Genomic DNA, 11,661 nt, shown 5'->3' with positions numbered 1-11,661 from the left:
CTTGAGAATCTGTTTTAGCCTTACTATAGTCACCTGAGGCAGAAAAAAAGTACAAATTTTAGTCTTAATTCTGAGAGGACTTTTACATACATCAGTTTTGAGAACAAGGACTTTAAATGAACTGGTTAGTACTCTTACAGTACATGAAATATTAGAATCAGGTACTTTGTGTCAAACACTAGTCACTTTTTTTTTCCCCCCTTTCCTTTGAAAATACATTAAAATTTTACTGAGAAAAAGAATAAAATAGTAATGTTGATGTGCTAGGTTAACTTAGAATTTACTCTTAAGACCTACTGAACTTGAAAATGCTTGCTTTGCCATTACTGCAGAGTAACAGGTTAAACTTTATGCAACTTAAAGGATTTACTTGCTCTTAGTAGTTAAAAGTTTGGAAGGTACTCTCCTGAAGAACTGGTATTTCATAAAATGATTGGAAGTATCTTCAAGAGTGGAATAATGGAAACAGTGTGGTAGTACTTAAAAAAATTACATCCTATAGCACTCATAATTTAAAAAAAATAGTTTAACAAGAGAAACAAGCTGGAGAACAGCCTAAAACAGTTCATGAAAAGAGGCAGAAACAGTCCCAGATGCACTCAAGGTGGATACTCAAGTATTTTAAGTGGCCTGTGTTTCACAGAAGGTCCAGTAGTTTAAAAGGGAGAAAAGACACTAATTCTGTGGACTTGCATGTCTTGAGAACACAAAGGGCTTTAGTAGGTAAGGTTGCCAAGCAAGGCATGACTGGAATGTGTAGTGGAATAAAGAATATTGCTTCCTCAATAGAATTCTCCATTTTGCCACAAGAAGGATGATGATCATTAAGATAAAAACATGATTCAATTCCTTTAATAGTAACCTAAATTCATGACTACTTTTAGTTTCATGCTTTTTGTAATATAATTGTTTATAAACTTGCTTAGCTGTGAAGGGTAAGAATGGCAAACCTAACACTGCATTTTGAGTCATACACTACCTGTAACAGCATTCTCCTGCAAGGCAGTCTTTTCAACTTTTTTCCCCCTACAATGTTGCATTATGCTTCAAAAATACAGGTGCATAAACTGAGCCTTAAAGCTGAAAGCCTGTTTTAAGTGTGTGGATGTTCACTGTACTATTGAAAATTGAAACACCAGGCCTGGCTTCCTACACTGCTATAGACAGACTCTTCCATGCTTTTGTACTCTCACAGAAGCAGAGAACAGTCCCGATTTGAAAGGACCCTGTAAGACTATTTATGGGAAGGGTGAGCCTAGATGCGACTCTGAGGAGATAATGTGATTTGTAAAAAAAGACTACATGCCTGTCATTTAGGTGAAAAGCTAAATTGTTGAAGTTACACTTGGGCTGTACTTTCTTGCAGTGAGTATTTTACACAAGGGCTTTCCCAAAAAAAGTCTTCATCAGTAAACTCTCACCTTCCTCTTTTGGTGCCTACTCACTCCCTGAAATTCTGACGTATTTACTCTTGACAATTTTTATTAGAAATGAAACAATTTTGAAATTAAGATATTTATATTTAAGTTTTACTTATACTCAAAGTAGGAAATAACATTCCTTGTAACAGCTCAATGTTTATAATGATACAATGAAAAAGTGATTAACAGTTGGCTTTAAATGATCATTTGCAGACATGATAGTCCTGTAAATTAACCTCTTTTCAGGCATTTAATTGTAATATCAGTTATATAATTGAATAGGTACCTCCAGGAAGGAACATTGACATTTTTCCATATGTATAAAGCTTGATTACCAAAAATATAAAAATCCTAAAGTAATTTGAAATACATGAGAGGAAAAAGTGCTATGGTAGAAGTTTAGTATTTTTATCCATGGAGCAAGTTGTAACTTTCAAGAATTTGGTGCATTTTTAGGCACTGTTTTTGTGTTTTCATTTGCCTGGACTATACAGCAAAACTTGAGATGCCCAAAAACTGCTTAAGACAAATTTAAGGCAACCAAGTGCAAAAGCTCAGTGTACATTAGATATATGTAAACAGAACATTTCACAGTAGAAATTGTACAACTATTACAAGTCCATAGTATTAACAAAGGCCAAAACCATTCTGCCTAGAGACACAAATGCAAAATGTAGTTACACTAACCAAGCCAAAAATTAAAAATTCTGGGAAATGAAGTGTCATCATCTCTAACACGAGGCAGATGCATTACCTTGCTGTGCTAGAGTAAGTGCTCTGCTTTTCCCCTCTCTACATAACATGCAGTCTCTCCCAAGTTGTTCTGTTCCATTTAGTGATGTACCAGCCAACAGCAGAGCTCCAAATGTTAAAGCAAAATGCACAACACAGCAAACAGATGGAATGTGAATGTACAGATATTGGACCTTTTTAAAAATACAGTACCTAGGATTTCCCATTTTAAACAGTTTTCAGCATATTGCATAGCAGTGAACTCATCTGCTACCTAAAACTGTTGCTGCTGACCCACATGGAGTTCCTCTTCAATCTTCTTTCAGTTTTCTTTCATACTGTACAGTGGGTCCACAAGCTTATTGTGCACATGCATTAAACCTTGGGGGGAAAGCAACAATGCCAGCTTTACATTAGTTATACTTTGTTAACATGTCCTTCTATCCATAATTTTATTTGGAGTTTATTTCAAAGTATACATTTTAAATAGTTTACTGAAGAGAACAACAATGGCTATTTAAAGTAGTTCAAAATCAGAGACAGCAGATATATTCCTGTATCACTTGCATACTAATGACATACTCAGTATCAGCTGAGGAGGGACAAGACAGTTCTCTGATAACAGACCCATAAAGCACATCTGGAATACTTCCAAATGAACTGAATACATCTTTTTTTTGTGTATTTAAAACTGCGTAACAGCAACGTAATTCCCTCACACCACAATTTGCCGTAAGAATCAGATGCACACATAGTGAGACTTCCACAGCTTGAGTTCTTTTGCAATGTTCTAGCATTCTGGTAATACTATCATTATAATAATCATGTACTTGTGGTCCTAGACAGCAAAATCAAATTAAATTATCCAGACTCTTAATGCAGACCCAATTTCAGCAGTTCAACTGTTTTCTGTTCTACCTGGACATTTTTTTTGTCATATACAAGTCCTCCATAGCTATGATTAAGGGGGTTATTTTTTTTTCCTCTTCAACTCCTTTAATTCTGGAAAATGCTGAAGTGCAATGAATAAAAAAGATGCTTCCCTCTTAAGTTTGCTATAACTTAGTAAAAATGTTACCTACATCTAGGTATGTATGACATTGGATCACAGGCAGGTTTTTAACCTCATTTCACCTTAAGGACTAATAACAGTAATGATCAGTGTTCACAATCTGCAAAGTAAAAGTCCACTTTAGCATTGAACTAAAGATTCAACTTCTAAAATTAAAATATGTAACATTAATTTTCTTAAAAACCAAGAAAGAAATCTCGCAGTACTGCGTATTTTAGTGATTATCTGTGGCAAAGAATCAAATACCTTTGCTACATGATGCAGCTGGTGGCAACCTTAGTGTCACTGCAGCAACGTGAAATTTGAGTAACTATACAATCTAAGGTCATTGCTGTAGGTGACCACAAAAAAAGGCATCTTAGCAGCATCTATTAATAATCACTATGTGATTATTTAATATAAAATACAGATGTTAGATCAAGTCTAATACTTTTCAGTGTAACAGTGACAAAAACTTAAGTATATATTTGACATAAAAGTCATTTGTCCAGAAAGAGTAACAGCTGCTTACACTGCTCAGACTAGAAACATGTTTTGAGCTTTAGAACATTTAACTTCCTACCAGTATTTTCCTCTTCTAAAAAGGGGAAATGAAAAGAAAATAACTACCCACTTCTTAGATGCATGAAAAATGGTTACAAAGTATTGCTTCTGCCATACTTCATGAAGAATATTTAAATGGTGTTAGTGAAAGTGTTACAGGAAAAACAGTGAGAAACAAATTATTTTTTTAAAGGAATGCACCAGACTTCATAGATGCCAAAACAATTATTTCAAAGGAAAGTCCCACTGTATATTCAAGTATGCTGTGAATAAACAGATTTCTGCATACAGTTTTAAGAGGAGCATGCATATGGAAAAAAACTATCCTGAACTAACTTATCCACAGACAAATTAGTAAATTCAAAATTCATCTTCTGTTTCATTCTTCAAGAAAGGTATTTTCACTTTTACAGTAAGACCATAAGTACACTTGATAATTTTAATCTATAATAAATACGTTTTCAGAAAGTTAGAAAAAAATTGAATAGGTTGATCTATTTACCAGCCAGTGTGGTACTTGATTATAAAACAAAAATATTGCAGTTTCATATTGAAATTTTTAAGTGGTGAAAAATCCCTGTAAATCATTACCACAAACAGCAGTATTAAGAACTACCTAGCTTCCCTAAGAAGTCTAACCTGAAGATCAAGATTCAGAAAAAATTCCAAATTTGACCCACACTGATTTCTTCTCCATCTTACAAGGGGAAAAAATATCACTGATTTGAGAGTAGGTAAAATTAAGCAAGTTTAAAGTAAATTATCTTTTAAAAAATTCTATTGCTGTGTATTACAGTGACACAATAGCACACATTCATAAATTGTAGCCCTTGATGTTTTTAAAGCAATGTTCAGTGTCATTCATTCCTAGTGATTCTACATTAGGTTTGTATTTACCAAGCAAAGCCTCTGCTTATATAAAATACAGGATAATGTTTAAAACTTATCCAAGCAGTCAGAGAAGTTTATCTTTGAAAACAACAGTAAGTATTCTCGAGCAGTGTGATACATGCAAAGATTAACCCTCCCTCCTATCCCACAAATACATAGCAGAGAACAGCACACTGAAAAATCCAAAATTACCAAGTTGGCCACAAGAGGTATCAGGGTAAAAACCACAGAAATGTCCAAAGTGTAATCTAATACATGTATGAGCACTGGTGATATAATGCTCTAAAAAAGAATTTAATAAATTACAATCTTGATCTCTGATACCTCAGCTACTACAGGTACCCAGGCTAGTGAGAAAGACGACTGAGTCACACAATTGCATGTGCTGTGCTAATACAGTAAGGAGGAAATTACTTTTCTCAGCTTCTACACTCTCAGTGAAACAGATTCAGCATAGGAAGTCTCAATTACTATCAAACATCCTGACTTAAAGTAAGTTTGCCCCAATATATCTACTATAAATACGAAAAACACAGTAAAAGGGTGAAATGTTTTCAAAGTCAGTATAGATTGTTATGCTAATTGCACCTGAAAAATGTCCTCAGGTGGCTTCAAAGTCTGTATCACAGTTTACTAGACATCACATTACATCACATAGCAAAAGCAGCATGGAAATGTATCAGGATTAATAAATGTATTGAGTTTTCTTTAAGTGAAACTTTCTAGTATACTTAAGAACTGCAATCTGGAACACCAGATTGCTGCAGTTTGAAATTAAAGATTACCAAACTATTGTTTAAAACTAGAAGCAAAGGAAATACTCTTCCCAAGTAGATTTGTCTGGAATGTAGGTAGCACAAATTATGCCTCCTGGCAATTTTCCAAACACAAGAAATAAGTTAATATTTAATATTTTGGCTATATAACATTATACATTAGTGACTGCAGAAGGCTCAGACTTAAATCAATGTAATTTCAAAGCTGTTGGTTTTGCGTAAACACATGTAACCTCTGATTCAGTGCTCACCTTTAAAGTACTTCACAGTTTTAACTCTTAGTTCTAAAGTAGCATCTTCATCACACACAAAGATAGTGCGAGGGTGTTGCTGGAAAGCAGAAACTGTCCACATATGATTGACTCCTTCTTCAATTGCTTTGTACAGCGCAAAAGCCTTATGCGCACCTGTTATAAGAATCATCACCTGCAAAACAAAGGTCTCTTTACTTTCAATCCCAGTAGCAATACTAACTAATCTTGAAAACACACATGCAACTAGAACTAAATGAGTTCTTACTTCTCTAGCATCCATCACTGTACCCACACCAACTGTTAGCGCCATAGTTGGTACTTTAGATAAGTCTCCATCAAAGTATTTAGCATTTGCCAAAATGGTGTCCATTGCTAAAGTCTTTAATCTTGTTCTTGAAGACAAACTTGATCCGGGTTCATTGAATGCAATGTGGCCATCTGGACCAATGCCTTTTCAAAGTTAAAAAAAATAAATCATTCCAGGCCTGAGAATCAACACATATCCTCAAACATTATAAATGAATAAAAAAGGACTCATCCTTTCCTTTTGGTTCCCCATTTTCAATAAAAACTTACTTAAATCATTAGAAACTTGGACACCAACCATTCTGTTTTGGTATTTTTACTGATTCTTTGTTAGTTACAGAACTTTGTTACACAATAATTGAAAAAATCTTGAGTTTTAGTCAAGTTATGAAAATGGTGATTAAAGAATTGGTTTACATGCTTGAATTGTAACTAACCATAGAGCATTTCCTCATACCTCCAACAAACAGATCAATCCCCCCTGCTTCTTCTATTTTCTTTTCAAATGCATCACATTCCGCCTGCAAGTCTGGTGCGTTCCCATCAAGGATATGGGCATTATTCGGATCTATGTCAATATGCTTAAAGAAATTATTCCACATATAGGAGTGATAGCTCTCTGGATGATTTCTGGGAAGCCCTGAAATCATTTAGCGTGAAATTACCACATGACAAGATTTAACCAAACAGCCTTAATTCTAGTCTGTATGTAACTGGTGTAAGGCATGCAAGGCAAACCTGAGCAAATAAAGCAAGATTTGAAACTATGTCGAGAACGAAGGTTTCCTGTTGGCATGTACAAGGTAATTGGTTTACATTCCCTTCACATACATCTTAACACAGAGTGTAAAGCCTTCAATAGAAATGCAGTCACAATATTACATGACAATATAATGTCTACAGAAGTATTGTGAAACACTGAATTTAGACCAGTGTTTATTTTTGCAATTTTGTAGATAAAGAAATAGAGAAAAATGCTTGGACAGCAGTCTAATATAGAAGTACAAACATACTAGACTAAACTGGTGCTTTGACAAAGTATTTAACAGTTCTTATAAGGAGAAAATAGAAAAAGTACAGTGTGTTCTCAAATAATAGCACATCTTACCTACATACTCATCCATGTTGAAAGTCTTTACATATTTGAAAGAGAGATCTCCATTTTTGTGATATTCTATCAGCTTTTTGTAGCATCCCAAAGGTGTACTCCCTGTTAAATAAAGTTTTTCTACTGTTCTGTGTATCTGCACAACATTTTAGTGTATTTAAATGCATTCACAGTCAAATTTTGCTACAATGCTTTTCAACATACAAGCAATCTGTTGTTTCTCATTTCGTATTTATCAGTTTCTCAAACTACCACAACTTTTCACAGAAATCAAATCCATATTTAAAAATGAAAAATTTAGAACATTACCAAAAATAATACTTATGGTTTTTTAATTACTGTATCTGCTAGCAGTGATACAAACATTGTTCTAGGCTTATTTATTTACAAAGACTTTGAATAAAACTTGCCTGTTGGTAGACCAAGCGTGAAATATCTTCCTTGACTCGGCTTGAACTGGATAATACGATTACAGATGTATTTGGCTGCCCATTCACTAGCCTGATCATAATCTTCAAGAATTACTAGCCTCATTGTGGCAGTGAGGAACTTGTATGATAAAACAAACTTAAACCTGGAGAAAATGTTGAAGTTTTAAAAATAAGAACCACAAGAGTAGTTGTAAAACTCTTAGATTAGAGAGCAGATAAAAAATCATCTTTCATACTGATGACTTGCATTAGCATACCACACTCTTGCAGTTCTAGTTCAAGTTGGACAATCAAAAGAAAAGCCACAGAATCCAAATGATCGATTACAGTCAAAATATTTATTAAAATCCACAAACTAATTTAAAGCAATTTATAAGAAAAAGCTAAAACAAGATGAGAACAAGCCATTTTAAACTTCAGTATTTTGGTCAAGTGTTACCATTATAAAAGAGGAAATACTCAAATACCAAGATTAATTCCTGTTTCTTATGACCAGCTGAATGCCTAAAACTTCCAAAACAAGACCCAGAGTAATCGCATGTTTCTATAGTCAAAATACCTAACTGGGACTAAATAATTAAGACTCCTTTCACTCCCATTCTAGCTCCTTAACAATGCTTCAGTAACTTTATTAATCTGCAAAAAGAAATGTTAAATCGTTAGAGATATTTGAAATGTTTGCAATTCACAGAAAAAAATACTCACGAGGTCACGTTTTTTCTTTGTCACATAACTTTAAACAGAAATTTAAAGGACTTTATTTTGAGTGCAATTGTATCAACTTTTACGATTAATATCCAGAAAACAAGCTTGGTTGCTAGAAGTATAAAAGCATCTCCTGCATATAAGTGAAACTCTTTTTTCCACGAGTTTCTGTTTAACAAAGTCAGGTAATTACCCGAAAGACTGAGGCTCTTTCACCAGTTTGTGATGTGTTAGTCTTCTGTTCCCAGGTGTGGGTGTGCTCGGCATTAGCCAGAACACAACAGCTGCCAGAAGCCTAGGGCCAACTATGTCCACGCTACTCTTAGCTGACCCAGTGATTTTAAAACAAATGTGAATTAAAGTACTTTAAGAAGGTACCATGTTTGTCCCACTAAACAAGGAAGAAAGTGATCATCACCGTGTGCTGCCTCTGCCGCTTCCTCTCCCTGGACAGCTGAGCCGTGACAAGTCACACTCACCTTTGCCGAGGAAACGCTACTCCACAGACACCCAAAGGAGTTAACACACATCCCCGAGGAGGAAAAGCAGGCCAGCAGGAATAGACTCCGCGGCTTTAGGGCGGCCTCTCAAAATCCCAGCAATTTTACGTGGGAACACGGGGAGCAGGAACCCGCGGACAGCACCAGAACCACCGCGGATTTTAGCTAAGGCCACTTATTTTTTGGTTTTGTTTGGCGATGGGGGGGGAAGATAAACCTACACTGGTAGAGGATGAGACCTGCAGCCGAAACGCCGCCGGCACAGCAGCCCCGGGCCCTGCGGCCTCCCCTGCCCCCGCCCGCGGGCACCCGCACCTGCCCGGCCCCGCTCACCCGGCACAGCCCGCGGCGGCCACGAGCGGCACCAGGACGAGGAGGAGGAAGATGAAGAAGAAGAGGAAGAGGAGGAGGACGGGGACCGCCGCCCGCCCCGCAGCTCCCGCCCCGCCGCCTCCAGCGGAACGCGGCGCGCGACCCGGAAGCGGCAGGCGAGGACGGGAAATGGGCTCCTCTTCCCCCTCCGTTTCCGGGCGCCTGCGGGCGGGAGCGAGGGAGCGCTCGTCCGACTGCAGCCGAGGAGCCCGGGAGCTGCCGGGGCTCGGGGCGCTCCAGCCTGCAGCACGGCTGTGCACAACCTCTTCTTGGAGCCTCCCTGCTGCGGAGCACTCTGAGATCTTAATGGGAAAAGGTTCCCCTATAACTTAAATATTTACGTGATGCAGCTACGAAAGAAGCTGTGCGTAGTTGCTGGAAAAAATTAATGAGGTGAAGCATCAACGTCTTGGTGAATCACAAGCTGACCATAAACCGGCAGTGCCCGGGCGGCCAGGAGGGCCAGTGGAAGCCAGGGGATGCATGGGGAACAGTGTGGCCAGCAGGTCGAGGGAGGTGATGCCACCCCTCTGCTGAGCCCTGGTGAGGCCGCTTCTGGGGTGCTGTGTCCAGCTCTGGCCTCCTCAGTGCAAGAAAGGCAAGGAGCTACTGGAGAGGGTCCAGCAGAGGCCACAAAGGATGAGGGGTCTGGAGCATCTCTCTTATGAGGAGAGACTGCAGCAGCTGGGCCTGTTTAGCTGCGGAAGAGAAGACTGGGAGTGGGTCTCATCAATGCATATCAATATCTCAAAGGCAGGTGTCAGAGGATGGTGCCAGATCCTTTTTGGTGGTGCCCAGCAGAAGGACAAACAGTAACAGCCATCAACTAAAACAAGAAATTCCACCTTGAGCTAAAGAACTTTACCTTGAGGGTGACAGAGCACTGGAACAGGCTGCCCAGGGAGGTCATGAAGTTTCCCCTCTCTGGAGACCAAAAACCCACCTGGACACATTTCTGTGTCACCTGCTCAAGGTGACCCTTGCCTCGGCAGGGGGGTTGGACCAGATGATCTCCAGAGGTCCCTTCCAACCCTAACAATTCTGTGGCTCTGTGATTCTCTTTTTGCTTTAAAAGCAGTCAAGTAATTCCATAGCCTTAGCTAAGCTATAATTAAACAGATGTGTAATAGAAGACCAGGATCAATCTGTTTACTGGGCAGAAGTGTAATTGTCTGAAGAAAAACATGATTGAAGGGTAGAAGAAGGGAAGCTAATGAAGTAGACTCTATTTCAAAAAAAAAGAAAAAAGAGAAGAAATATGGGGTCCTACATGAGCATAATGATACATTTTTTTGGCAAGACTGAGATTCGCTCAGTTTATTAGAGCATGATGCTAATAATGCCAGTGTTTTAATGTGGATTTGATCCCCATACAGTTCATTCACTTAAGATCCATCCTTGTGGGTCCCTTCCAACTCAGTATACGCTGTGATTCTGCAAGCCTGTCTAGCAAGCTTTAGAAAGATTGAGAAATACTTTGCCAAGGGCATGAAAGGCATGTTTGCAAGCTTGAGGGGAAAAATATGTCCTTCTGAGTTCTCTGGGGCTTAGCAGGCAACTGATAAAAATACCTTTTGTTTCAAAACCCACCTTTCATTTGAATTTAACTTTCTAATATAAACAATTTTAATTCATGCATGTTCTTCTGATAAAGTCTTTATCTCAGAAATTTTACCAGGTCCTAAAGAATAGTGTTTTGCACAATTTCTTGAGTCATGCTCTGAGCCTCTGCTGCTCTCATTGTTTCAGAGTATACTTGCAGTGGAAGTGATTTTCAGATTCTATGTAACAATCTAAGTTTTACCTCTAGATTTCAATTCTGGTTTTTTCCTACCTCTGTGGATCATGTGTAACACCTCAGTGGTAAACTACTTCTGCATACAGCAGACTAGTTAACACATTTCTTTGGTATTACTATACACCTGGGTACCTACAGGCCTGAAATCACACCCCTCCCCCAAAGGCTCTGTTGATTTCCACGATTTGAAAATCCTTTTTTTTTTTTTTTGTCACTACATAAAAACTCTTAAAATTCAGGTAACAGGCTCCCCCTTGTTGCCTATTCTCCTGGAGGTCTGAGAATATGTGATGTACTGTTCTACACCCAGTGGAACTTGTCCTTTTTCCTACTGCCTCTAAATTTGAAATAGCAGCTTGTCTGTTGCCTTTTAGCAAACTTGACAATGTTATCAACTGCTTCTATTAGAGAAATTCCCTGTCTTTTGTAAACACATTCAGTTCTTATTCCCATTGTTAGTGTGCTAATATCTAGGATGTGATTTACCAAGTCATTCTTCAGATTTTCCTTTCTAATCAGTAGCAGATGAAAAATGCTCTATGTGCACTGAATGTTGTTGCTAACGATTGCTAATTAAGATGCTGCTAAAAAAAAACCAAGTTAGTTCCTTATTACATTTCATTGAGTAGCATAAATAAGAGATTTCAAACTCTCACAGTTATAATGTTTATTATCAGTATCTGTTGCTTTTGGAAACAGTCTTTCTGTAATATTTTTTTTTCTTTTGTTGTCTAAATGGCCCTTTCTTTTAA

General features: G+C 37.8%; 1 protein-coding gene across 4 annotated transcripts; it reads right to left on the bottom strand.

Annotated features, from left to right (window-relative positions):
* Positions 1-1,496: 1,496 nt before the first annotated feature.
* Positions 1,497-9,220, bottom strand: GNPDA2 (glucosamine-6-phosphate deaminase 2). 4 transcript variants are annotated; one of them, XM_039550361.1, is made up of 7 exons: positions 9,073-9,208; positions 7,514-7,677; positions 7,104-7,205; positions 6,453-6,635; positions 5,955-6,139; positions 5,687-5,861; positions 1,967-2,534 (listed from the first exon to the last, which is right to left on the bottom strand). In XM_039550361.1, exons 2-7 carry the CDS (start codon positions 7,635-7,637, stop codon positions 2,476-2,478), a joined length of 828 nt encoding a protein of 275 aa, XP_039406295.1. In that variant the 5' UTR covers positions 7,638-7,677; positions 9,073-9,208; the 3' UTR covers positions 1,967-2,475. The 4 variants fall into 4 exon arrangements, with proteins under 4 accessions (XP_039406293.1, XP_019142649.1, XP_039406295.1 ...); XM_039550359.1 differs by having other exon boundaries at positions 1,497-2,534; positions 5,687-6,139; positions 9,073-9,220; XM_019287104.2 differs by lacking the exon at positions 9,073-9,208 and adding an exon at positions 8,719-9,040 and having other exon boundaries at positions 1,497-2,534; positions 5,687-6,139.
* Positions 9,221-11,661: the final 2,441 nt, after the last annotated feature.

This window comes from Corvus cornix, chromosome 4 (genome assembly GCF_000738735.6).
Source record: "Corvus cornix cornix isolate S_Up_H32 chromosome 4, ASM73873v5, whole genome shotgun sequence".
NCBI classification, from domain to species: domain Eukaryota; kingdom Metazoa; phylum Chordata; class Aves; order Passeriformes; family Corvidae; genus Corvus; species Corvus cornix.
The sequence above is the reverse complement of the archived record's forward strand: the minus strand, read 5'-3'. Positions and strand labels throughout refer to the sequence as shown.

Coding starts and splice junctions, on each gene's coding strand:
- GNPDA2 (XM_039550359.1), bottom strand. CDS start 7,637: ATGAGGCTAGTAATTCTTGAAGATTATGATCAGGCTAGTGAATGGGCA. Junction 7,206..7,513: donor CACGCTTGGTCTACCAACAG/GCAAGTTTTATT, acceptor TTTATTTAACAG/GGAGTACACCTTTGGGATGC. Junction 6,636..7,103: donor CAACATGGATGAGTATGTAG/GTAAGATGTGCT, acceptor AAATGATTTCAG/GGCTTCCCAGAAATCATCCA.